General features: G+C 39.8%; 2 protein-coding genes across 14 annotated transcripts; one reads left to right on the top strand and one right to left on the bottom strand.

The window, feature by feature from the left end:
- The first annotated feature begins 94 nt into the window (after window positions 1-94).
- LOC128766171 (T-cell surface glycoprotein CD3 zeta chain-like) lies at window positions 95-5,691 on the top strand. Of its 2 annotated transcripts, XM_053877596.1 has the most exons (7): window positions 95-236; window positions 3,428-3,522; window positions 3,729-3,761; window positions 3,832-3,855; window positions 4,944-4,997; window positions 5,079-5,105; window positions 5,368-5,691. In XM_053877596.1, the coding sequence occupies exons 1-7, from the start codon at window positions 179-181 to the stop codon at window positions 5,383-5,385; spliced, it is 309 nt and encodes a 102-aa protein (XP_053733571.1). In that variant the 5' UTR covers window positions 95-178; the 3' UTR covers window positions 5,386-5,691. The 2 variants fall into 2 exon arrangements, with proteins under 2 accessions (XP_053733571.1, XP_053733572.1); XM_053877597.1 differs by lacking the exon at window positions 3,729-3,761.
- Window positions 5,692-7,892: 2,201 nt separating this feature from the next.
- On the bottom strand, window positions 7,893-24,941 carry pou2f1b (POU class 2 homeobox 1b). Of its 12 annotated transcripts, none has more exons than XM_053876990.1 (15): window positions 24,856-24,926; window positions 18,453-18,518; window positions 17,685-17,776; window positions 16,938-17,033; window positions 15,653-15,832; window positions 14,805-14,925; window positions 14,628-14,719; window positions 14,383-14,556; window positions 14,153-14,294; window positions 13,587-13,732; window positions 13,260-13,448; window positions 13,083-13,197; window positions 12,634-12,961; window positions 12,470-12,558; window positions 7,893-12,359 (listed from the first exon to the last, which is right to left on the bottom strand). In XM_053876990.1, exons 1-15 carry the CDS (start codon window positions 24,899-24,901, stop codon window positions 12,088-12,090), a joined length of 2,148 nt encoding a protein of 715 aa, XP_053732965.1. In that variant the 5' UTR covers window positions 24,902-24,926; the 3' UTR covers window positions 7,893-12,087. The 12 variants fall into 12 exon arrangements, with proteins under 12 accessions (XP_053732965.1, XP_053732966.1, XP_053732961.1 ...); XM_053876991.1 differs by having other exon boundaries at window positions 13,260-13,445; XM_053876986.1 differs by having other exon boundaries at window positions 13,587-13,742; window positions 14,154-14,294.
- Window positions 24,942-26,802: the final 1,861 nt, after the last annotated feature.

Below are 26,802 nucleotides of genomic sequence, written 5' to 3'. Positions count from 1 at the left end.
CGTGAGCTTCCTCTATACTAACACACACACAAGTTTCCGCTGTGGAAGGTTAGAGGCGTTTGATGTCTCTGCGCCTCGGTCCACTCGCAGTTCAGCCTCTTCCTGCGAACGCAGCAGAGAAGAAACCCACTCAGAAGAGAACTGTTCTAGGTTGTAGCGGAGAGACAGAGAAGCAGGCATGAACATGTTCAAGTCATGTCTGCTGATGGAGCTGCTGGTGCCGGTGACATGTTCAGGTGAGATGAAAACCAAACTGCTTCTGGATTAAATCAGATTATCTGCAAAAAGAGAGTGAAAGTCTTTATTGTAATGTGGATATGGTAACAATAACAATCTGGTTATATAAAAAGCTTCGATGCATAAGTCTGTTCAAGTCTAAACATCAGTATAAGTATGACAAAATATGACCAAAATCATAGACCATTTTTTGCAAATTCTGTTTATTTTATACACGTAATAAAAATATCTGATTTAATTTACTGCTCTTTTTTAACAATTGTTTGACCTCGGGACAAACATGCGCTATCAAAACTTAAAAGTCAAATAAACAAACGATCACAGTGATTCGAAATCAATTCCCTGCACGACACTCGCCTGCATTTCTTTTCTTCTTCTCCGTCCCTTGCAACGATCACCATCAGAAACACATGATGTCTTCTCTTGCTCTTGTTTTATTTGCATATAAACTCAATAATAAATTGGTATAGCTGCACAATATTCACACTATTTTCAGACAGTTTATTGATGTCCCGTGCAGGACATATCTAGTTATGCACCTCCAAAAGAAGCGTGTGTGTGGTTTGTGCTGCTCTTCTTCTAGGTTGTGAACAAAAGTTTGGCAGCCATTTTGTTGTGTCGTACTGAGTTCAAATTCAACCATCCGTTGACTATTATTTCACATTTGAAATGCATCAACATGTACGCTGCTGAAAATCATGATTCCTCATTGTCAACAGTTTATTTTATATTGTGACACTCCTCTTAATAATCCATGCACATATCGGTCCGTCACAGTGAAACCAGCTCAGCAACGAAACTTCTCGTTGATCCGCTTGCATCAAACCAAATCATATTCGGAGAATATCCATAAAGTCGTACATCAAATTGAGCAGTTTAATGTTGCCAAGTAAAGTCTGACGCGCAGAATCTCAAAAGAGAACGTTTATAACCAAAGACTGACCCAAGTCATGCACAAAAAACTATGGTTTTCACTCACAATCCAAAAGGCTACTGTGATACACAGAGATTCCAAGCGCATATGAAATACATTTTAAAACAATGAACAAAAGAGGGTGTATTTTATAATGTTTTTATTCTTTTGCATTATTTTGCCACTGTTTAACAGTTACTTGTCTGGTCAGGGCCGATATGTTATTTGAAGCTTTCAATCTAAACACTGCGCAGCGTATTGAATTATTATTATTAGGCATAATTCAATTTCATATCAGACGTGAAAGTCCATTTATTTACACGACCAAAACCAGGTCTGTATGTGTGTGACAAGAGGAGATGAGAGGGAGTCTACAATATTTCAGTTTCATCCCAGCAGTAACAAAGGCGATGTAAATGGACCCACTTAATATTCGTTTAGATTTTGGACTTAAACTAGCAATGGGAGGACATTTTTATATGTTTGGTTAAATCTGTACGCTGGGACTGACGGTTCATTTAAACACCTGTCACGACTGAAACTGAATGGTGATGATGATACTTGTTTAACTTCATACTGAATCTTTTGTTATCAAATGAGCAAAATCAAAAATTAATGTTTCACATCTTAATAAATGTAATGTTTTAAAGTAAGTAAATAATTTTAAACAATAAAACATGTATTGTTTGTATTTTTTTATTCCTGATGTGTGGATCCATTAATTCAGAATGACACAATTTTCTATTAGAAACAAAAAGAAATGTAAGATCTGAACATGATCAAGCACAAATCAGAAAAAAATAAACATAAAATGAGTAGATATGATGTCAATTATTTTAATATATCTGCTGCAACAACAAAAAATATGACATGATAATATCATAGCACAGATTACATATCTTGATTTCAATTGACAGTGAACTGAAAAAAAAACAACTTTTAAGATAAAATACGAGAAACAGAGAGTTATTACCCCAGTAAGTGACTCAATATTGGTGGCTACTGTGTGAAGAATTGTATCTTTCAAACCACAGACAGAAACTACAGGAAGAGATGTTCAGCTGCTGGTGGTTTTCCGCTTTAGAAGACTCAGGTGTCCTCGGTTTCACTGTACTAATACTCAGTGAAATGGAACAAACATCACGTTGAATACAAACACTGCGTGTTTATGAAAGTGTAGATCAGTGTAGTTTTGATGGATCACTTGTATGAATCCTGTTTTACTAAATGACTGCGCCTGGTTGCCAGATTTGCCAGTTAACTCCATACAAGATGGAGTGTTTGGACCATCCGTCATTCGACAGAACATAAACAGAATCAGATTATTATTATTATTATTATTATTATTATTATTACTGAGTATTTTTATAGAGTTTAAATGAGCAACGTTGTGTTTCTTTATTTGCTGACGTCAATGTTGGTTTCAACAAATCCAACTTTGTTCATTTTCACTGTTGCAATACAAAACTAAACAAATTATTTTCGGAGACATGTTGGGTGTCAAGCGTTCAAAAATGTGTTGAAATATTTTACACTAAGCAATTTATCAGTAAAACTGGGAGTTAAAGTATATAAATCATATATACATATTAGCGGTGGGACTTTAACAAGTGAATCGCGATAATTAATTAATCATAATTAATACATTAAAATATTTTAATCACATTCAATCGTTTTAATTTTATTTAATTCAATTGAACAGTTTGCTCTCCAGACAACAGAACCGTTGTAAGTGCAGGAGTTCCTGGCCCACTGATCTCACTGATGCACAAGACACGTGGCAGCTAGGATGATAACAACAACAACAAACATGGAGGAATCCCTGAACAAAAGCAAACAAAAGCATCTGTTTGCTTTTGTTCAGGGAGGTTTTTCACTACACAATGGCCAGGGTTTCCACTACTCTGAATGGACTTGAAATTCTTATAACATTGAAATTTTTATACAAATATTTTGAAGACATTAAAAGACCTTGAGTTTAAATAACGTGATATAAAAACTTTAATATAGACACCATCGTGATTTATTGTGCTATTGTCAAACTGATGCAAAATAAACAATATTTTGTTGTTTGAATGTATGTGTGGGTCCATCATTTGATTTAGTTTGATTCACTCACCAAATTCATTCAAGTTGTGGTAAATATAATAATAAAAAAACTAAAAAAAAAAAAAATGGAATCCCACCCCTAATATATATATATATGGGGGGGGGGGGAAGCCAAAGAGCCAAAGCCAAGATGCAAAGCAAATGAGAACTCTCCTTATTGGCCCCCAGGCACGAGTCTGGCGCACCAAAACACCTGCTACATTCTGGATGGGATCCTGATTGTTTACTGCATTGTGGTCACAGCGCTGCTCTTCAGAGAGAAGGTGAGCTTCTTTAACGGATCTTTAACTCACGAACTGACATGAGTAGATCTGTCTGTGGACGCTTGAAGACCCCAGTGAGAACATGTCCACGATCGGTGATTTGAAAGATGTTGACCACCAACACCACAAGATGTCACTCTAGAGCCATAGAGAACAGAATTCTACGCAAACGAAGTGTCATGTTCTACCTTGATTTTCTTGCTCAGATGTCAAACCCTCCATTGGGTGAAGAGCAGGATGTAAGTTCATGAACACAGCATCAGACGAAGCCGAGATGAAACACTAAATGTTCTGTTCACTGGTTCACAGGAAGGAGGCGAAGGCCTGTACCAGGTACTGAAGCGCTCAAACTGCAACTGCCACCCAGAGAAGTCGGTTGTTTTTAAAACTGACAAACTATAGTTGTAGGTTCAAATAGAAGGGGTGTGACTTCGATGGGTAGTGTTTCATTTAAATGACATATAAAGAGAAATACAATTAAAGATAAAAAAAGGGATTTTAGGGTTAAACTCAACGAATTTCTTACATTAATAATCCAATTTCAAATCAATGGACATGAAATTTGCTGAAATATTTAAAATCCAAACATCTTGATTTTATTTTCAGGCTGAAAGCAGTCCAAAAAAAATCATTACATGTTGGAGATTGAACTATCGTGCAAGTTAAAGCAGAAAAAAATCGGAATTTCATTGAGTAAAGATCTGAATTATTTGTATTTATGAATTCAAAAGTTCCATTAGAAGTAAGTTACATGTAATGACCAAATAAGTCTAAATTTCACGAAAACGGCTCATTAAAGTTACACTTTATTTTTGAAAAGAGGGGAAAAAAAAGTCAAAACAAGTAAAATTTTAGAGATAAAATATATCAAGGCATTTTTTTTACTTGATCACACATTTTAATCACTGAGATTAAAAATCAGAATTTAATGAAATAAAACTTTCGTAAAGGTTTGGATTTGTTTGTTTGGACATTACCATCTGTTTTTTTTCTTCTTTTTTTTTACTGTGAAAGTCTAAATATTGGAATGGTGAAGTTCTGAACTGTAGAACTTAAAATAAAATACTTCTAAAAGATATTTCATGATTAAAATGTTTTCTTTTTACAGACTTTTAATTCACTGTCTAGCTCTAGTTCTGACCTAAAAATTCTGAATTTTCAAGTCATCAGATTTTATAAACTTTCAGTCAAATAGTACCTTTACCAATTCACAATTATATTACAAAATCAGATGAAAAGTTAGACAACCAGCAACAACAGAGTGAGCAAATTCTAAATTTAAGTTACATTTATGATCTAATAAGAACCATTTTACTACATTTATTTTCCGTTTTTCCGTTACCAGTCTAGTTAACTTCAGATGCAGCATGATTAAAAGTATAATTTTTCATGGCAATGTCAATAACTTGTTTGCCTTGCAGGAACTCGTGAGAGAAGGAAATGCAGACCAGTACGAGGTGCTCAATCCTCTGAGGGTGAGCAGACACCAGAGACACAATATAATATCCATCTATTGCTGTTAAAGTTCTGTGTCTCATCATGTGAATGTCTCGCAGGCGAGAGCCACAAAGGAGAAGACCAAGGTGAGACGCTCATTACAGATGGGAAATATAAAAAAAAAAAAGCTGAGCTATGAGGCAAAGTGCTATATTTATTTCAGTTATCGGTAGAACCACAACACCTCCATTAAATGAGGAGCATCTTCATAATCCCAGAGTGAGAAAGACAATGCAGTGAGCAGCTGAAAGGAAGCAACAGAGTGGTGCTATGGGAAGTCCATGGCCAGTGTGGAAGCTGGAGACTACAGGCATCCAAACATTTTTGCTCAAACTTCTGTCTCCACAGTCGACCGAAGACAAGTAGCTGGACCCCAGAACCTTTTCATCTCACTGACTTCCTGTGCGTCCAACCTGTGGCGGGCGGTCTGTGGTTTGCATCGGCGACCTTTGACCTGGACTTGCACGAGCTCAGCCTACCATCTGTATGTTTCTAGTAGAGTCATGTTCCTTATGATGTTGATCGGAGGCAGGCTGTGTACAAGTGGGATCAAAACTACAGAAGAAATTGCATTTTGTCATTCATTACTAATTATAACCATTAGAATTTTTAGGCCTTTATTTTTTTTTTAATTGAATGAAAAAGATAGGTAACGCTCATTTTAACAGTATGTCTTGTCCTTCATACTAAATTAATAAAATATATTCAGAATAAATACTTCATGAGTCTTTTGACATAATTTACACATGATTCTGTGAGCACAACATTAACTAGCTTAAATATAATCCAAAATGTGTTTTGAATTCAGAATCCATGAACTGACACTTTTTAAATGAAATGAATTTGAAGCAAACATTGTAGTTCAACTTTTTCCGTATTTAATACTATTTTAGAAGCAAAATTGATCTAGTTGTAACTCTCATATTCAATTCTCTATGGCACAACCATGTACAACACGTTCACTAGAAAAAACCACAAACATCAGTCACATTAAATGCATCTATGAATTTTCCACTGACCCTTTCAAGTGGTCAACTGCAGTGGTGTAATTGTAGCATACGTAATGTCAGTGGTTTTTATCAGCAAGACAGTAGTCATTGTGACATTATCTCACGTATGACCTCATCATGGTGGCCTCGAGCCTCAGGCACAGCTCTGATACAGCCACCTTTCTGCCATAAAAATGCACTGCAACAGTCGCAGGTGCCTTCAAGGAACCTCATAACTCTCATATCGGAACGATTCTCCGCATCACTCCTGAACCTGAAGTTCCAGAACACAGACTTCATGTTCCAATTGATCCGCAACAGTAACAAACAAGATTCTGACCAACTAGTGAGGTGTTCAACAGTCTGAATAAAAAAGGACGAAACCAATGTCAAAAAACACTTGAAAATGGTTTAATGATGTTTACAACAAAAGAGAACTGTACATTTACAGTAAAAGATTTCCATGTGTATATAAAAACAAAAAATACAGCAGACAAATGCATCAAAATCTACTATGTATCCTGATTCACATACTTAAAACTCCTACACAATCTTTCAGTTCTATGCCTCCACCACAGGAGGCGCTTTTTCATCTTTTATTTTTTACCTTTTATGTTTTTTTTGTTGTTTTTTTTCCATGTTGGATCAGAGCAGTGTCCGTCAGTGTTTTCGCGAACCCTGGACATGAGAGTTCGGAAAGTAAAATATGAAACTGCAGAGTTAGAAAAAAGAAGGACACATTCAATGAGCCCAAGTGAGTCGTTTTACAGACAAAATATGTACACGGTAGGCGCTTTTTTTTTTTTTTTTCCCTCTCTTGTTGAAAGCCATTTGGGCTGTGGTTACACACACACACATGGCACACCCAAATAAAAAGAAACATACAAAAATACTATTTCTTTTACCTACTAAGATTAAGACAATTCTGCAATTAGTTCCATGCTGTGACAGAAAAAGAAACTTTTTTTTTCCTCTCAGAAATATACCAAAATATACATCTAAGCTTTGGAATCACTGAGGCGAGGACTCGTGTCAGAAGAAGCGCTGGGGTTTGTCTCTTAACACACACATGCTGCAGGGCGGACGGAAAGACACAGGACAGAGAGATCTCTTTGGTATTTGTCAAACATATTTGGATTTTTGCTTTGGGATAGAGCTGGCGAGGTCCCTGTGACCTCACGCGGAGTAAAGCCTTTTAAGAAATGTCACCGGAGCCTGTCAGAGACGGGCACAGTCCACGCAGAGTGACGGACCATGATGCATAGTGTCACAGCGGAACAGTCTGTAGTGAAGAGACGAGGAGGAAGAGTGGAGATGACAGAGAGAGACAGAGAATCCTGAGCAGTGAGACGCTGTGCACAGGAGAAAACCCTCAGTGTGTATTAACAAACATCACCCAGCTGCCACCAGCTGGTTGCAGGAGAAGCCCGTCCGGTCCTCTGACCCACCCGACAGGCACTGAAACCGCTGCACTGTAGTTTGGAATCAAGCTTGTGCAGGCGGGGTTTAATGCCGAGCAGTGAGACGGGGGAGGGTGAGACAGCCATCTGTCTGTTACAATCAGTTAGAAGTCTTTGGTTGTTACTGTGGGAGCTGGCTAGGATGGCTGTCGCCAGGAGGGGAGCCCCACGCAGACCAGAGTCGGGTGGAAATCACAGGATTGTCAAACTTAAAATATCAAACTTTTTAGAACTAAGGAAACAAGGCTACTGGTGTGTGTGTGAGTCTCCCCTCCATCATGGAAGCTTTCTTCACCACGACCCTCCCAGAGGTCAGAAGAGGCTTCTCCAACAACTATTTTTGTCTTTTTCATGTTTTTTTTTTCCAGTATTTTGTATATTTTTCTAAAGCAGGTTTCACTCAGTTTTCGAGTTAGAAATGAGGTATACGACAGTTTGCCTTCTCTGGTGCGCAACAGAGCAAAAAAAAAAAAAAAAAAGGAGTAGAATCAGCAAACCAGTGTGGGCCGCACCAGAACACGACTGGTGCATTTGGGGTCACGTGAAGCGTCAACGCGTCAAAGACCGTCTAGAGTGGATTTACAGCCTGTGATGTTAGCAGTGGGATAATTACGCGAGCATAAACCGGTATCTGAAAGGTCACTCTTTTACACCACTCGACTCACAAAAACAACTGAAACATTTAAAACTAAAAATATAAAAACAACTAAAAAAAACATACAATTTTGAAAAAGAATAATAAATGTGCTAAGATTTTCTTTTTTCAGGATCACTTCTGCTGTTTTCCTGGCAGTAACCTCCATTTAGTTCACTTTTCCTCCAGTTTTTGTCCACATGCATCTGCCACCATCAAGATTTTGCCCGCTTCTACTGTAAAAATAGAAAATAGCCTCTGACTACACTCCAATTCAACCAACAAAAAGGATCAACCTGTTCATTAGAGCAATCTCTTTTAGCACTGGAATTATTGTGAGCTTATTACGAGTTTAAATTCTCAGTTTGTCTGACTTTTACTCTGTAACTGCACTTCACTTAAGAAGAAACATTTGTTTTTGCCACCTATATCAGACAAAATATAAAGCAGAAAGGCATAACCCAAAACAGCTTGTATATTTAACCATCTAATAATGTAGTTTGAGGAACTCTGACGATACATTTTTAATGTGGGACCTCATCATTTCGATGCTGTATATATATATTTTAAAAAATAGCTGAATTACTAGGTCCCCTGATGCCCCCTACTGGTCTAAAGAAGATACTGCTGCGTTTATATATTAAAAAAAAGATTTTGTGAGTCACGTGGTGTAAAATCAACCTGGAGGAGCCAAAGTAACTTCTCACACCTTTTTAGTTTTAGTTTGGATGCAGCTTCTTCTGTTTGCTTCCTAACATACTCTCATTCATACTCACACACACACACAATCCTGCTGGAATTATTAGTAAAGCTTTTCTCACAGGTATCCATCCACCTGTCCGTGTCACACGTCGAAGCAACAGTTTTTTTCTTTAAAAATGAAATTAATCCAAAATGCCCAAAAATACACAGCAAGGTTTCAGTGACCAGGATGCACCGGGGAGGCGGCCCCGTCCCGGGATCCAGCTGACACACACATGCGCACACACAGTAATGCTACAATGCTCTTGTCTTCTACGGAACCATAAGGCATAAACGATAAATGTTTTCTCAAATAAAAAACAGCCAGTGATCTTGCCCTCAAACAGAAAATACAAAACAAATCAAGGCATGAAAGGTACAAAGTTAAATCATGATTGTTAAAGACAGCACAGCAAATGAAGTCCAGACACGTGAATGCTGCTGCCACACTTCTCTCAGCCAGTATTAGACTCAGCTTCGAGTTTCAATGTTTTAACTCGGGTGACTTGGTATTGCAGGGGAAGACTAGCGCCATCCACCACTAGCAGATGAAGCTTCAGTTTCTTTGTTTAGTTATAGAATTTAGGCGATAATATTGGGCCCAGAGCAATAATGGTAGTGTGGACGCAGCATTAGAACCGTCACTCAATTCTCCTCACAACCACAGAACCTGTTGGTCAGTGAAGCCCTCTTCTAAAGAGAGGAGCCCCTCCACAGACGCACAGGTTTCCTTGTTTTTGGTCTTTTGTTTGAAATGTAACATATAATGAAAAAAGAGGGGGGAAGTTTTGGAGTAAGCATGGTAAACACTACATTCAGTCATGATAACATACCGGTTCCAATATAAAATATGAATATCTTACACGTGTTTATATATATATTTATATGTATAGAACCAAGAAAAGCTCATTTCTATTATTCTTTCCTCATAAATATCTCAGTAACATCCTATGGTTCCGCTGGTTCACCGAGCAAGCAACTACGAACAGCACTTGGACGGGAGCGAGTCCCATCAGCGACAAGGAGACCAGCGACACCAAGAGCCAGACACCTGCCCAGCTGCAAAGTGAAAGGCTTTTACTTTGGCAAGAAGGATTTCTAAACAATAATCAAACCTGGAAACACACCATAAATAGTAGTACTAGAAAATAGCAGTAGTAGGTTGTCCTTTACTGTATGTATCCCATGTTTGGTTCATCAGTATTTACTTTGAATGACAAGCCAGACAGGACTTTAACATTCTACACTGTTCTATGCACAGAAATGTCTGAAAGCTGAACCTTAGATTAAGTGCTGCTGAGGTATATTCAGTCACAATTAGTCAACAACAGAAAAAAGGAACACAAGAGATTTCACTGTCGATGGTTGTCAAAACAAGGGAGTTAATTCTGGGACTGTCGGCCGATACAATCGTACAGGTGATGAATCCTCAAGCACATATTTTGGTAATAATGTGGGTTAAAGTAGCAGGTCTGTGAAGGTCACATCATCTCATGGATGAGCATTTCAGTCTCCTGAAGTAAAGCTATCGAAAACCAGCAGGTTCATAAAGCTAGCGATCCCCTGATCCTCATCCAGAAGCACCATGATCAGGAGTGAAGTGGGAGGAGAAGAACTGGCCAGACACGTGGGGGAGGCGGAGATCATACCAAGGGCAGGCAACCTGTGTGCCCCAACAGGCACAGCATCCTCTGAGGAAAACCACTTTGGTTCAAGCTGTTGTTTTTATGGCTGAATATTGGTACAAAACCAAAAAACAAACCAAACAAAAACCTCCACCACAGTAAGCCTAAAACAAAAGCCGCCCTGACGGGTGAAAACGGTGAGAAAGACTCCAACCAGTCCTGCTGTTTTTGGTCAGTTGTGCTGCCAATTCGAAGAAATGAGACCCTCGATCAAATTAAAGAAAAGTCATCTTTGGATCATGGTCAATAAAATATTGCATTTCTATATTCTGCTGACAGTGAGGAGAGATGCTGCACTCATAAATATCTGCATTACGACTAGGCTACACTGACTACACACAAATATTTTTGGTATCTCTTAAAGGACTTAGGCCAGTCCAACGACTGTAGACAAAAAAAAAAAGACAGAATTTCATTCCTCCCAAAACAGGCAGACTGCAGCTCATCATTACATTTTTTGGTACAGATACTGTGCACAAGTAGATACGACGGTACTACCACTAAAAAGAAAGGGAAACAAAAATGAACTCAAAACACAACAACCCTATGAAGTCAATGCCAGCACACTCTAGGTGTGATGGCCACACCCGACAGGTCCTCTTGTCACAGAACCTCAAGCATCGCCTTTGATCTGTCAAGGGCAACTAACCAGTCTTCCTCTGAAGGCAAAAGTTGTTGTTGCCGTTCCTAACAGACCCACAAGCAAAACAAATCCTCAATCTCACCGCACGTCTGCAGCTCCATGTAAAGCTCTTAATGAAATGTCTTCAGTAATTTTCCGATCGGTGTCCATAAGCCGCACCCTTCTACGAAAGATCAGCGGCGACGTCACGACCAAGGCAAAAATGCAAAACTCAGTGTTTCCAGAAGGAGAAACTCAGAGCGACACAGAACTGGCCCCTCTGGTCCTTAAAGCAATGATAACCTTTATATCTGCCACTTATTACTTGTTATTAAAGCCTTATAACCACGATTAGAAATGATAGTTATATCTTAACAAAATATTAGACTTACAAAGTTACGAAAGTGTCAAAAACAAAAAAAAATTGATATGAAGTACGTCAAGGCCTGTCAAAGAAAAATAATTAAAGACGGGGTTACACACAAAAACCCCATTAGGTGATGACGGATATTGTAAAATAGTTGTAAATAGTTGAATGTTTAAAAAAAAAAAGTTAAAATCCTAAACTTTTTGGTTAGAAGTATTTCAGAGACAACTCTGAGCTGGAAATAGGATAGATAGTATATACAAAATGGGGACCGCTTGATGGTACCAGGAAGTTCCTGGACATTTGTTCATGAGGAACCATCATTGCTTCCTCCGGCTACGGTTTAAGAATCACACACAAAAAAATAGAGACAAACCGAAAAACAAAAACCTCCATCTCATGTGAGGCCGTTTTCTTTTTGGTGGAAGCAAAGGGATTAAATAATAAGTTATAAAATGGGATGTGGTTGGTGAAGCGGGGCAGCGTGTCAAGCAACCGCCATATCGCCTACGTAGTGTGAGAACAGTAGTGCACGACGAAGCGAATAAGGCGTTGGTTCTGGACGCGGCTTCACTGGGCCTTGGAGGCAGTGGTAATGGTCGTGGCTTGCACAGGCACGGCAGCCGAAGTGGCTTGATGATGAGCGTCGGCGGTGACTTGCAGCCCCCCAGCGCCGGCCGACACCAGGCTGACAGGGTTGCTGGTTAGCAGCGACAGATTCTGAGGGTTGAGGAAAAGGGGCGTGGTCACCAGGTTAGCGGCGTTACCAGCGGAGGCGTTGGCAAACAACAGGTTTCCGCCTTCCAGAGACGTAATTGGAATTGTGCCGCTTGATGCCAAAGCTGTAAAGAAAGCAGATGTTCACTTATGATTTTCCCACTTGAGTTGGAGTGACAGTTCAAAAGAGAGCTTCACTGATACAGTTTCTCCACTGAGACACTGAGGTGTGTACCTTGAATGGTAGCCAGGGTGCTGTTGCTCATCAGGGCCGGACTCAACGCACTGCCGAGGGCACTAGGAGCCAGACTTAGCAGAGCCCCGCTGTACAATAGCAGACATTAACACATCACAGTTGTGCAGGAGACAGTGACTTGAGTTGTTAAGTGCATTACTAACCCGGACGCAAACTGGGAGGAGGCCATGAGTCCTGGGTTGAGTCCAGCCGCCGCCGCCATGGCAGCAAAGCTGGCACTTGTGGGCAACTGTGCTGCCCCCTGCAAGGCTGCTGACAGCCCAGGGGCTGCCACCATCACCTGACCCGTCCCAAGAGAGGTGGCAATGGAGGTTGGCGCTTGTGTGACGTGTGTTTGCACCGGGGTGCCAATTTTGCTCTCCGTGGTGGTGGACTGGATGCGCGTCGGTGATGGGCTCATTGATGGTGAGCTTGGGACTGTTGGGGCAGTCGAGATAACAGACGCCGTATTTGTGGCTCCAACTGTTGCGCCTTTTGGGTAGAGACAGACGTTACATCACCATTTCCTTTAAAGGGAGATTTTGCTTTGTTCTGTATGGCTACTTTGCTGTAACAACCAATACTAATCGCTCATATGTGCAGATAAACAAACCTGTGAAGGGTAAATTGGAGACACTGGTGCTGGTGAGAGGCATCACTGGGTTTACAGTCAGTGTGGTCGACGTGTTTATAGTCGGACTGCTCACAAGACTCGCTGTGCTGGCCACCTAGACACCACAGATGTATTTAGACATCAAAAACTCCACTGTTCATTTAAAGCAAGACTCACCAGTGGGCTACTGGGTGTGAAGATGGTTTTGATGGGGGTGCTGCCTCCTCCACTATTGCCACTACTAGGCGGATTAATTCTTTTCTCCTTCTGCCGGCGATTACAGAACCAGACCCGAATCACCTCCTTCTCCATGTTGAGCTGGTCAGCGATCATGGTGATCTCTTCAGAGGTAGGTTTTTGGTTCTGCTTGAAGAGGGCAAAGAAGCCAAGAAAGCCTAGTCAGTACTGAGGGGATTGCAGCTAAACCTCTTCAAAATAGGCAATGAAGGAAAATGCCACCCGTTTCTTATGGGAACCTGGAAGAAAAACTTATTAATTTCTCACCTCCAGAAAACTCTTTTCTAAGGCCACTCGGATGTTGGTCTCAATACTGGTCCTCTTCTTCCGCCTCCGGTTGATCCCCTCGATGCCCATGCCTGGAGAGCCCAGTGCACTCGGGCTGGACAGTGCCTGGTCTGATGTCAGGTTTTCTGCACAAACAGCAGCGACACAAAGGAAGAGGAGGAAGGTAAAGACAAAGTATTCTAAGACACATAAGAGTCAAGGACACTGGGGTTATGAGAAATATTAAAGATTTAAACAGAGCGATAAGAGATTTCATTAAAAAAAAAAACTTCTATTTGTCCCGGAGTTACTTCTATTTTTAGACATCCACCTCAAAAATGTCCAGAATGAGCAGAATTTGACCTGTTATTATTGTTGCTAGCTCCATGCTGGCCCAAAGAGGCAAAGCTGAAAATATTCCATTCACATAAGTGAATCAAAAACATGGTTAGTCCACTCTCACAGGCAACAATTCACCACCAGAATAGTTAAATAGTTAACTGTCGATTCAGGCACTCAGATGAATGGTGGAGGAGGTAAAAAATCTTGTTAGTTTAGGGACAAACCTGCATCGTTGAGCCACTTCTCCAGCAACGGTTTGAGTTTGCACATGTTCTTAAAGCTCAGATTCAAGGCCTCAAAACGAGATATAGTAGTTTGGCTAAAATCATTTCCATATAACTTCCCCATGGCCAAGCCCACATCGCCCTGGAGCGGAGACAAGAAGCAGAGAATTTCAGCACCAATCACAGTTAAAATCAAAATACTGATAGACTGATCGTCTCCTGGCACACACCTGTGTGAAGCCCAGTTTGATACGTCTCTGTTTGAAGGTCTTGGCAAACTGCTCCAGTTCCTCCAGATCGCTGGGCTCCTCCAGAGTCGGGGTATCCAACCGCTTGGGAGGGGTCTGACTGTGGGGCAGGGTTTGAATAGGAGTGGCTGCTGTTGTGCGGGTGGGAGTCGCAGGCTGTGAAGATTGGAGCTACTGTCACTGACTGGAATACATAATCCAGAGAGGAGTGTTGCATCATCACTCACTTGAGTTGCAAGGTTTATGCTTGGTTGAGTCGGCAGGAGGTTAGCTTGGCTTTGAGGTAGTTGAGTAAGAAGACCTTGGGCTTGCAAGATGCCTGAGAAGTAACAGTTCAAAGGGATGCTCGTTTACTTTGCAGACATTGAATAATTTTATGAAAAAAAAAACATTGTTGCACTCACTCTGCTGGGTCTGTGGAGTCTGCGAAATGATGAATTGAGTGGGCTGTAGGGGCGTGGCGATGTGGTGGCCAGGTTGTACCAGGACAAACTGGGGCAGGCTGAGATTCTGCTGCTGTATCTGCTAAAAAGACCAATGTGTAAACACAACTGAGAAGAAATCATCAGAGCATCTGTATTACATATTTTGCAGTATGATTCACGCTATAATGTCTACACTGCTGCGTGATAGGTATAGGTGAATCAACTGAAACTATTGTATCAAACCTGATGAAAAACAATAACAAAATTCATGAAGAAAAATGCAATTTTAGATTTGCACAACAGCTTGAGTTTGAGATGAAACACCAAGGTAGAGTGAGAATACAATTATACATGAACATCTTAACCATTTACATCATTCATCTCTGCGTACTAAAAATGTGATCTTGTTTTGAACATCATTTCTGTTGAAGAGTGTCTCAGCTGAACCAGAAACGTCCTCGACACCCTACTTCTGTGCCACCGGGGACATAAACTGCAAATAATAACCATTCAAATCATTTCCTGCTTTAACAGCCAGAATACTGATTTGCATATTACGTTGTAAAAGCATTTTCACATAAAACAGTGAACAAAGACTTCAGGTGTTTGTGCAATTGCACGCTCTACAACCAAGTCAAAAACACAACCCAACACAGTTTTACTTTGGATAATTTACTGTTTCATGGGAATAATTTTATAGTAAAACAGTATACTTACTCCTTCATAGAGTGTTATCTTATCTAATGAGATTGCTTCTGTGGCTACACTTCAAATGAGATTAGACAAATGACAGGAATACAGAAAAATAAGACAGAACGGCTTCTTACAGGGGCAATCTGGATGGGCTGCGAAAGGGGAAGCTGGGTGATGGGGGTGGCTGCAGAAGCGGAGATACTGGCCCCAGTGGTGCTGTTCTGCTGGCTGGCTGAGTGCTGCACGGCTGCAGCCAGGAGCTGAGCTTGGGCTTGCTGGATCAACAGCTGCTGCTGTGCTGGGGTCAGGGTCAACTGAGGTGCAGAGATAACAGGAAAAAAAGGCTGAGAGATACAGTACATCGATGCACATAAATGTGTTCACAATGATTCCATGAATATTTCAGGCCAGCTTTGACACCTGTGCAAAGTACCATGAGGTGCATATGAATAAGACATCAGAGTGGCATTTTGTGTAATTTGGGGGCAATGTTAGATCGTTTTGTCAGTATGAACAGCAAGAAACAGTAAATGCTATATACTGTGAAAACAAATCAGTAACTGTACATTTGTTTTATTAACAATCTTCTTCCTGAACAATTCACCAAACAATGCATGCCACAGGGAAACAGAATAACAACATTAATTTCAAGATTTAACAATACAGAACAGACTGCATGGTTTCAAGTACAGATCTAAATGTAATTGATGTTTGGCATTCATCAAATGTTACATAGTAGATAAATGTGAGTGAATATACTGTATGATGGATGGTGCAGCAGCAGGTAGAAATGATTACATTTCTGAGTCACTGCATGTACTGATGTGGTCAGCAATGTTTTGTGTTAAACAACCTGCAGACACACTCACTTGTTGATATATTGACGTGAAGAAGTTATTTATAAACTGATTGCACTTTGAAAGTACAGCATTTTACAATTAACTCAAAGACAAGTAGGTGTATAAGCAGATTGTGTCATTTTCTGTTGATTTTCTCTGAAAGAAAAAGAAGAATAAGGAATCTGCATAGCCCTAATTTTAACATTCTAAAGCTTGTACAGGACTTTACAAAGGTATCGGAGACAAAAATATAATTAAAAACGAATAATACAGAGCCTCATGCAGCTGAGCAAGGCACAAATGCAGATGACGCACTCACTCCAACCCACATGCAAGTAAAATACTTGTACATTCATTCCATCCCACCCAAAGACCATCAGGATGAAGTCACAAGCAAATGGGAACCATGTCCATATAAACCTTTGTAAAGCTATATGAACATAGTCCAACAACCATTTGGATGGTGGGACATAAAACAAATGATCATGTCGTTTAACAAATCACCAGTAAAACTTGACTATCTCAAAATGCCACTCCATTTAGCAAACAGGAGTTCAACTCAAGGCAGAAAGCCACTTACTCCTGCTAGCTGTCCCCCGGCCAACATGAGCTGAGTTTGAGGCAAAACACTCTGCTGGACAGAGGCGGGAACAGCGCTTGACTCTTCAGACTTAGGCTAGTGGAAGGTGAAGCACACAGTCAGGCTCAGCATACGCTTCCCAAAACAACTTCCAAGATGGAGATTTGTATTCATTTGTATGAACTAAACTGATGGATACAACGAGTGAAAAAGCTTTATTGTACAAAAAAAGTACATTTTGGGGAGGCGGAGATTCATATATTCAAGAACTTTTTGACAAAGATCTTGTCGCTAGTCAAATGGTGTGAGCGGCAAGTAGAGAATACAAATTGAAAGGAAGTGAGAAAATTGGTATTTAAATTGTGTAGCAGCCTTTAGAGAAAAGAAAGTGAAGGGAAGGAAGAGTCGAGATGCTAATTAAAATAACGGTTATGCAGTGCATGTAAATTCTGCATAGATTTGCATATTCTCAGCCATCTGTTTCCGAGCAACCGCAACACAGCTAATTAGCATACAGGGTTGATTAATCTGCCGTGTTGCCAGGCGACACCAGGAGAGACTGGCTCATTTAAATGAACTCTTTCTGCCTGTGCATATATGAGCACACCTCTGTTTCAACTTCATCCTTCACGGTAAAAACTGAAACTGGGTCACAACTTCTATTTCTGTGTCTTTTAATTTATCATGCTCCCTCCTTCAAATAATAAACAGTGAAGTCATGGGAGTGAGTTCTTGTTCTGGTGTTACCTGATGGAGCAGGGCTTGTGCGTGCGCATTGGTGATTGCACTTGTGGTCGGCACCGACTGCCTGTGAAAGTCCAGTCCATTAATAGGGATTCCTGCAGCAAAAAAAAAAAAATCCAAATGAAACATGTTGAAAGATGGCTCAGATATAATCTCTTTTCAACAACACATCCTCTCATTCAAAGACACCAAATTATCCTAAAGTCTTGCATCACAGGAGACACACTGCAATACAGATAGCGCAGTTCAATTTTCTCACAAGTGTCTCATCTGGGAAATGAAAAGGGGCTGTAGAAATAAACAGTTATGATTATTACTGTCAATTCACAATGACTGATATACGGCCCCGCCCCAAGATTGTTGGAGCCTATTATAAGTCTGTCAAGACCAAACAGTTCATTTTGTGTCAATGAAAGATGTTTATCTGATTTTGTTCTGTGTTCGATGGAGGAATGTACACAAAGAGAAGAGACCCACTTTAAGTTTAAGCCAAATAGTTTTGCAGTTAACAACTCCCAAAAAAGTTCTTCATCAAAAGGTACATATTTTATCATTCCGCAATAAGAAAACCAAGGACAGGACGGTTCATTTGTTCATTTCTGACATTACACAATTAGGATTAGCTCACACGTAGAAAATGACTTTCAGTTTCAAGACATTAGGAAAGTAATCATTCCAAACATTGAGCATGTGAGGTGATTGATGCAGCCAGTTCTAGGTGAAATCCAAACTTTGCAAAGCAAAGACTTTGAAGAAATGGAAGTCACTCACCGGTGTTACTGTCACCACTCTCCATTGCACATTTAGTAGTTTCTGACTGATTATTCACTTTAACATCTGGAAGAGCCAGACAGACAGACAGCAGAATGAGAAATCATTTCCAAACTGAAAGGCGACTGAAAATATTGACTTATTTCACACAGTCCCGAGGCTCAGACAAACCAGACGAACCAAAAAAAAAAAAAGTCATTCACATGAAGTGCATACTTGCTTACTTATTTCACAGCCTCCATCGCAAACTGGTGCAAAACTCACCCGCTTTTGCTCCACCTGTGTTTTCCCGCATGATTGCCGAGCCTATCAAGTGGAATTGCTTCTGCTGGGCAAACCCACCGGCGGGGAGTCTAGCACTCCACCCACTTCTCCCTCGCTTCACTCTCCACTGGACAGCGAGCAGAGTTCAATGCAAAGCAAGAGCTTCACACAGACACACCAGAGCTGTCCAAACCCACGGTTGAATGGATAACACCAGGATACGGACACTGCGAAAGCCAACAGGTTTCAGGCTTCTACTCTTTGCTCTAACTCAAGTCTTTTCTTATAGCTCTGCCCCTCTCTCTCTCTCTCTCCCTCTTTACAGTGCTCTCCGTCTTTCCCTCCCTCCTCTGTTCTCTCTTGTGTGCCAAGATAGTCTGTACTTCAGAGAGAGAAAAAAAAGTTTGCCCTCTTCTCTCATGCTGGAATGAAACAAACGACAAGTGCAGCTGGCAGCCTCCTCCAACTCTTCTCCCTCCTCCAACTCAGTAATGAAGCATAATCAGTATTCAGCTGATTAAAGTCGTATGCAAATCTCCCCCTGCCTCGTTAGCAATGCAAGGCTTTGAAGTCCTGCGAGCAACGCATTTCGCACTGGGATGAAATGAAAGCTTTCTGCATAATTTAAAGCCCTATAAATATTTATCAGCTCATTTGCATATTAATTGGATGGCTTTTGGAGGACGATAAAAAAAAATGGGGGGAATAAGGACGACGGCGAAAAGTGCTCAAACTAGTACTTATTGCAGCAGACAGGAGGGGGACGCAGCAGCCCCCCACCAATTATTGCCAGAGTGCATGTCTAAAAAATTAATTAGCCAAGAGCAGGTAAAGTGCCAGAGAAGCCCCTGAATGCAGTGTGAGGACAGTAGTCGGTAGACAGAGTGTGTTACACAAAGACTTAATAGGAAGTCTCAGACTTGTTGCGTTCCTCCTGCAGCCACGGAGACAGGGCCTGACTGAGGAAAAGACGGGGTGGGGCGGAGGGGTCTATGTTGTGAGTGGGAGGCGGAGAAGGGGGGGTGCGCTGAATCGGAAATAAATAACTCCACGTTAATCCATCACAAGCCTTCCATTACTGAGAGACCCCCTGTGGCTAAAGCATTCCACAGTGAGCGGCGCTGGGAGTGGGTGGGTTGCAGGTTGATGTCTATGTTTACAAAGTGTTTGGGGATTAGCATATTTAAATTAGCTTTACATTCCATTAGTATTTCATTTTGGAGCCTTTTCAAATTCAGTTTAAACATGCTCAGAGACTTAATACAGCAGGGCAACGCCTCGGCAGCTCATGTGTCCGGTGAATCTGAACGGCCATGTTGTTGTCTGCTGGGTACTTGGATTAACAAATGTTTCCACCGAAAGTTCGTCTGCCTGAAACTCAAAACAACTTTTACACCCCCTCTGCATAACAAACGGCTTTGCATACCAGCTGATTAGAAACCAAAACACAATGAAGTCACAGTAGGCTTTTACAAGAAAACGTTGTGAAACAAACAAACCTTTGTACCTGACCATTCTTAACATGTCTCCGATGTAATCACCAAGTAAACATCAAGTATGCAATAACTGTAATAACTATGTAATCCATCAATAGCTCGATGGATTATTTAGATATAGGAAAATCAAATTCCACCACTATAGTCTCAACAGTACATCCAGACAAAATATCTGCATACTTTCAGAAGACAGTTGATTTCTCGTAGCAGCATAAGATTAAACAAAATCAAACCATACAACAACAAACATCATCTTGGTTATATGCCTTTCTGTCCTGTCACAATTTCATTACAGCGTTGTGAATAATGAACACAACTGACTTCAGACGACACATTGTACAAAGACCATAATGCTATTCCCATAATACTATTGAAAAATAAGGTGTCTTTGTCAAAAGAGATTGAAAAAGCTCAAGGGACATTGCATTATTGAGAGGAATGCATGTCTAGTAACAATAAATTAATGCAATTTAACAAAAAATCTCAAACAGAAAAACATTGCAGAGCGAAACACAAAGACAGTTTATCACCAAAGAATTTGACAGTGATACTCAGGCCAACACTTTCACCCAACCCTGCCGTGGAACAATGCATCAGAAAACTACCCTGCATGAAGAATGTTAAACAGTTTTCTCATTAGCAACGTTATAAGAGAAGGCTGCCTTCACAGCGGAGAGGAGTTAATGTGAGTGGAGAGATTCAACACGAGACAGGACTAAACTTAATTAGCACATCCACAGTCTCCTCAACTACCTTTCTTCCACCTCACTGGCCAAAACACACACACACACAGAGCACATCAAACAGCCTGTCTTTGGGACTCACTAACAAAATAGTTTAAGACACTGGCTCAAATATTAGGTTTTAAAAGAACCAAGGATTGGATTCATCCAAAAATTCATGAAATTCTACACAGACTTCTCGCGGGCTTGCAAGGTAAACAAGCCAGCCATAGTCAACTAGAAATGTCTACAGCAAATTTCCTTACTTTGTTAATCATATATACTTCCACAAAATGAGACTGAGGAAATATCATATTTGCTTTTGTCCAAATCAAATACGTTCCGCACCTCATGTTACCAGTAAAAGAAATTAAATGGATAATTTCATTATTCAATCTGGGAATACAACTTGCACAGAATGCATGTTTCTATGAGAGAATGGTTCCAAAAAGGAACAGAATGAAGACTTACACCGGTTCACGGATTTATTGATTGATGTATGAAAAATAGAGTGACTAAAATATGGTTCAAGTACCACTACAAAATAATGAACTCAGTCAGACAGTACTTCATCAAACGGTACCAATACCCGTAACCAATTAATTGGCTATGAAATCCCTTCTGGGAACATTGAGATCAAGATTATTTTTACATATTGCATGCGTGTGTCGCACAAAATGAAGGTAAAGAAAGATATTTATGACTGTTAATTGCATATGTTCCTTTTGTTCTGGCCAATGTGTCTCTAAATTGTGTGTTTTTCATTTTTTAGCATTTGACTGTGACTCTTAGTGTCATATCATGGGAAAATAAAGCTTCACCATGTTTTGTCACTCAGTCCACAAACAACGGATTGTCCAAGACAAGTTATTTGTGCAAAATAAACTGTAAAGCCCTTATAACTTGCGATTTGCTGCCATCCACGCTGGCAAACCTTGTCTGAGTGGAGCCTTCATGGCAGCCTTCTCACTACTTCAGATGGCATGTCTTGCATTTATTACAGCAGATGATGCATTATTCATAGCAAGTATGTTTACATTAATGAATATTCATGTTGGAACTACTAGACAAGAATATGGGCTGAACAAATGTATGTAGTCTCTAAGATTTATTCCTCATCAAGTCAAGGTTTGGGATGGTACACTCCCGACCCCTTTTTTCTTTTTTCAACCAGGACTTTTTATCTTAAGCACAAAGTTTCTTTGTTTAATGTGGACAACGGATGTTATGAGGCGATATGATATAAAAGACTAATAAAAAACGTATTAAGAAAAAAAGGATGTATTAAGAGACTGAACTTCAACAGAAATATTTAATACAATAAAACTTTCAGGAGAGCAGACACCCAAAATTGTGCAGCGATATCTTACTATTGTGCTTATGTTAACTATATTAATCTATCAACAACAAAAAAAATGGTTGCATATTACCTTAAAAATAGTAGCTTGACAAAAAAACTATCATTGAAAATTGATCGCGTGTCGTTTTTATTAACGTTTCAGGCACATTAAAACAACAGTATTCATTGATATAATACACCAGTGACTATCGACTATCAAAAGAAAACTACAACTCCAATAAACAATATATTTAACAATTCTAGAAGTAGAATAGCCATGTTTCTGTTAACCAGCATCCATACCGCCCCCTATGGCTCAGGCTGGATGTAGTGTAGTTTTTTTTAAACAACAACAACAACAACTTGCACTGAGACAATACTCCTGAATGCTTAGCTAAAATGCCAAGCATTCTATCCATTAGAGTTCTAATGGGTTAGAGATATCAATTAGAACTGTAAACCTATCACTAGCTCAGAGTGTATTTGATAACAATAATGATATAGTAGATCTGGAAGGCCATGTGGATGTAACAAAACAGCACAAATGGATTTAACTGAATTTAATTATTAAAACAAGTCGAGCAAAAACATGAGCAGGAGTTATATCTGTCCTGTTTTGACTTGCAAAGACAGACCTTAGTTCCCTACAGCGTTTCTCCCTGCAACCAGAACAGTTGGGGTTCATAAAATGTTTTTACAAAATAGGCCTCGGATAGTATGCACATGTTATGTCTACACTTGGTGGATTAAAACTTCCATTGCAGGCACAGCAAGTGCTTTCCCAGCAGACTAGAGTCCAGACAGGCAGCCTCAAAACTAAATGGCAAACAATGCCATCAAGCTGAGTCTTGCCCAGTCATGAAACCACTGAATGGTAAGAATGTCCTGCCTGTTATTATTGTGGCCTTCCGGAAGTGGGCCTCACTACCCCTCCCTGAGCCCCAGGGGATACACAGGTACAATCTTTGTATTCAGCAGAGGGGAGGACCACAAAAAACCCTGCTGCAACAACGAAGGACCAGGTAGTTTTTCAAAATACTCAGAGGTGACGTGAAATTAAAATCTCAAGCCAAAGATAATTAGTAAAGATCTACATTCTACACCATAACTTGCAATAACAGCTGTAAAGCATCTTCAATGGGACTCTGGCTGCTTAAAACATATTTCTCAAAGGAAGCTCTAAAAATAATTAGAAACAAAATAGACACACCTCAACAACATTAATACGGACAACAATTGTGTTAATATAGTGTCATGAAAGATGTTGTATTTTAAGCTTATGACGCTATTATGGTACCACAAAAAGGAACAAGGAGTGAACTTAAAATGTAAAGTGCACAACACTGTATCCTGATAGAAGCAAGGAGGAAACTCATGGCCTGAAGAAGAATATTTTATAATATGTTTGCATGTATTTCCCAAGTCAGGATGTGCAACATGCACTACAATGACATTCAAACACAAACATGAGAAGACAAGTTTGCTCGAATCAAGTTGTAACCAAATATAATCCATTAAATACCCCTAGTAAAATTAACCTTGATCATTACAAAAATGACAAAAAATAATGTAATTAAATAATGTGATGAAATTTGTGTGCATCAGACCTCCCATGTGGTCACAACTCCTCCTTGAATGACAATTGACTAATGACAGATTATTATGATAATGACATGAATTAAGAAATTAAAGTAAATGCTAAACCCAAGTAGGGATTAATATTTAGCAAACATCTTAAAGTAAAAGCCCTTTCATTCTAAAGAGAGGGAGGTTTTAAACCAGGCTTGGGTGCGATATGTAAATCTGACTTTTGATCGTCTGAGTTCATAAAAATATCACATCATCTGCGTTTGCTTCCAATAATCGTGGCGCACCGGTTGGGCTCCAGTCCCTCATCGGCAGTGGTATTATGCTGAAGTCCGCACTCTGGTTAAGGCAGGCCCGCATGAATAACACAACAGGCTACTGTAGCTCCAATGCACCGAGCACAAAAGACTGGCAGAGAAAAAGCCCTACTCCGCTACACTATCACGCCTTGCTCAACCACACACTTTATAAAAGAAACCGCAGATACGTCTGTGTGTCTCGGGTGGTTTACAACAAAAAGCAGGTCAGAAAGCACCGAGTGCCGCCGCTGCTCTGCTCGCTAATATGAATATGCAAACCTCTTTCAAAAGCATCAACACAAAGCACAGAGCTAGCCTCCGAGCTAACGCTGCTAACCAGCTAGCGTCACCACTCCAGCCCAAACTATCCAAATATGTCACACATTACCAAGAGTGGCGCCAGCGATTATTAATAAAATATGCTAAAATGTATTTGATAACAAAGGTATGAATATGTAGCGGCATAGATCCGTCTAATCACACAAAGGGGGGAGGCATGTTTCCATGTAATTTTGTCGTCGCTGGTTTCCTGCTATGTCAAATTTCAGTTCGCTCGCTCGCTCGCTCTGCACCGAAACAAGTCCACTTCTCATCCCGCCCGGTGGCTGCGTCTTCTCTGAACCGATATTTGCGTCGTGATACATTGAAAGGATGTTTGAATAGGAGTATGAATATGTAAAATGCAGTAATCATTACCTGCTCCTGAACTCTCATCTTGACTCGCTGCTCCTCCGTCCGCCATTTTGAATATTTAACCCGAAATCCCAGCCCCGAGTCCTGCCTGTATACACACGCACACGCACACGCACGCACACTCCACTCGCGCATGCACGCATAAACTGATCAGGGCGTAAGATACTGTGTGCGCGAGAGGGCGTGTGTGCGCGCGCGTGTGGGCTGCGGGGTGTTCCTCGTTGGTGGTTTGGTTTGTTTACTACTGCTTATTTACATACTTAGGTGCGTGAATAATACTTTTTTCTTTTCAACAAATTGGACTCAGTAATTTTCCAACTTCAATTAGTCAATGTCAACTTGTAAGATGTATTCCCAGAATACCAATTAAAAAACAAGATGTGTTTTTTTAACCATTTTATTTTCATCTGCATTCAAAATAAATGTTGAAAGGCTGTTCTTCTTTTATCCCCAACAATATGAAGAGACCTCACCTTCTCTAAGATAAAAATAAATAACGTTTAAAAAAATAAGTAAACTATATAAAAAAATATATAAAATAAATAAAGTAATGGTAGCATAATAGAATATAGAATACACATAGAATAACAAATAGGATGTGACTTTTGATTTTCAAACTTAGCAATTAAATATTTATGTCTCAAAAATCCAATTAATGATTCAACTTCTTCTGATTCAGCTACACCACCATGACTACAGATGAGAACAAGTACCATCTCTAACGTTTATAGATGTTGTTGCAGAAAAGTAGGATCAATAATAATGGTCAATAAAGGTCATAATTCAAGGTATTTTTATCAGTAATAGTGGAGGTTGGAGGTTTAGTGGGGTGAGGTCTCAATAGCGCTTTATATGGAGTATATGTTTTTGCACTGAATTAGATCCTGTTGTTGATGGTCTGACAACAAAACAGAGCAGCCAAATTGACTGATTACTGTTTTGTCATTTCAAGTGGAGCTGTTGTTCTGATCCTAACAAACATAAAAGTGAACACTGCCTCCTGAGGAAAACTAATGATATCATCATTATTTTGAGCAAAACTATAGTTGAAACCATTTTCAAATGTATTATTCATTTTACTTTTTACATTATGTTACTACAATGACTGGTAATTATTTTCCATTCCAACAGGTAGTAATACTATGTGTCCTCATTCATGTCTGTTAATAGTTTTTGCTGCAGAAAAACTGCAAATACATTACAAGAATGCAACATTGGCCACATCCGGGTGATGATGCAATTATGTATGGTAGATGACATTGTTTCATGAAGTTATTAATGGCCCTCTGGAAAAAGCCTTCTCACCACCGATTTCTTTAGAGTTAAGAGGACGGCATGCCTTGTTTGAAAGATGCACTGTACTGATAAAAGTGACTGAGCACTGGGATTTTCCCTAGTCCAGTATTTGGTCTTCAAAGCTGGATAAATCACCATAGGCTGTTTCTAGGTTGTTCTCAAAATGTCAAAGGTTTCCACCAGATATTATTAATTACTGTAAATATCATTTCAATGCAATCACCCGACATGTGGAGATGAAGTAATGGTAACAATATATTTAAGTGGAAAATATATTGTACTTCATTCAAGTCCTGCATTTCGTTTTGGGTCCAGTAAATAATCTGAGTGAGTTTTCTGCAGTATATGGTAATTTATTTTTACTCAAGTAAATGTATTGTTATGGTCTTGATAATAAGTTAGGCAAAGATTGAAACAATAATTATGACACTTGATCAGCTATTATTTAGCATTTTGATTCACCCTTCCCTTGGACAGATTTATTACATGCATTTCTGATTTTAAATCTACGATATAGTGTCACCTAACTTCTGAAAAAAGTTCACATTTTATGGCACGACTAGCCAGTTAATCTCTGGGGTCAAAGGTCGTCAACCGATTCAACTCAGTCACATCCGTTTCCAACTCCCTTGCAACCATATACAGTAGTTATGA

The sequence above is a fragment of the Synchiropus splendidus genome, chromosome 10 (genome assembly GCF_027744825.2).
Source record: "Synchiropus splendidus isolate RoL2022-P1 chromosome 10, RoL_Sspl_1.0, whole genome shotgun sequence".
NCBI classification, from domain to species: Eukaryota; Metazoa; Chordata; class Actinopteri; order Syngnathiformes; family Callionymidae; genus Synchiropus; species Synchiropus splendidus.
This window is presented reverse-complemented; position numbering and strand designations above follow the sequence as displayed.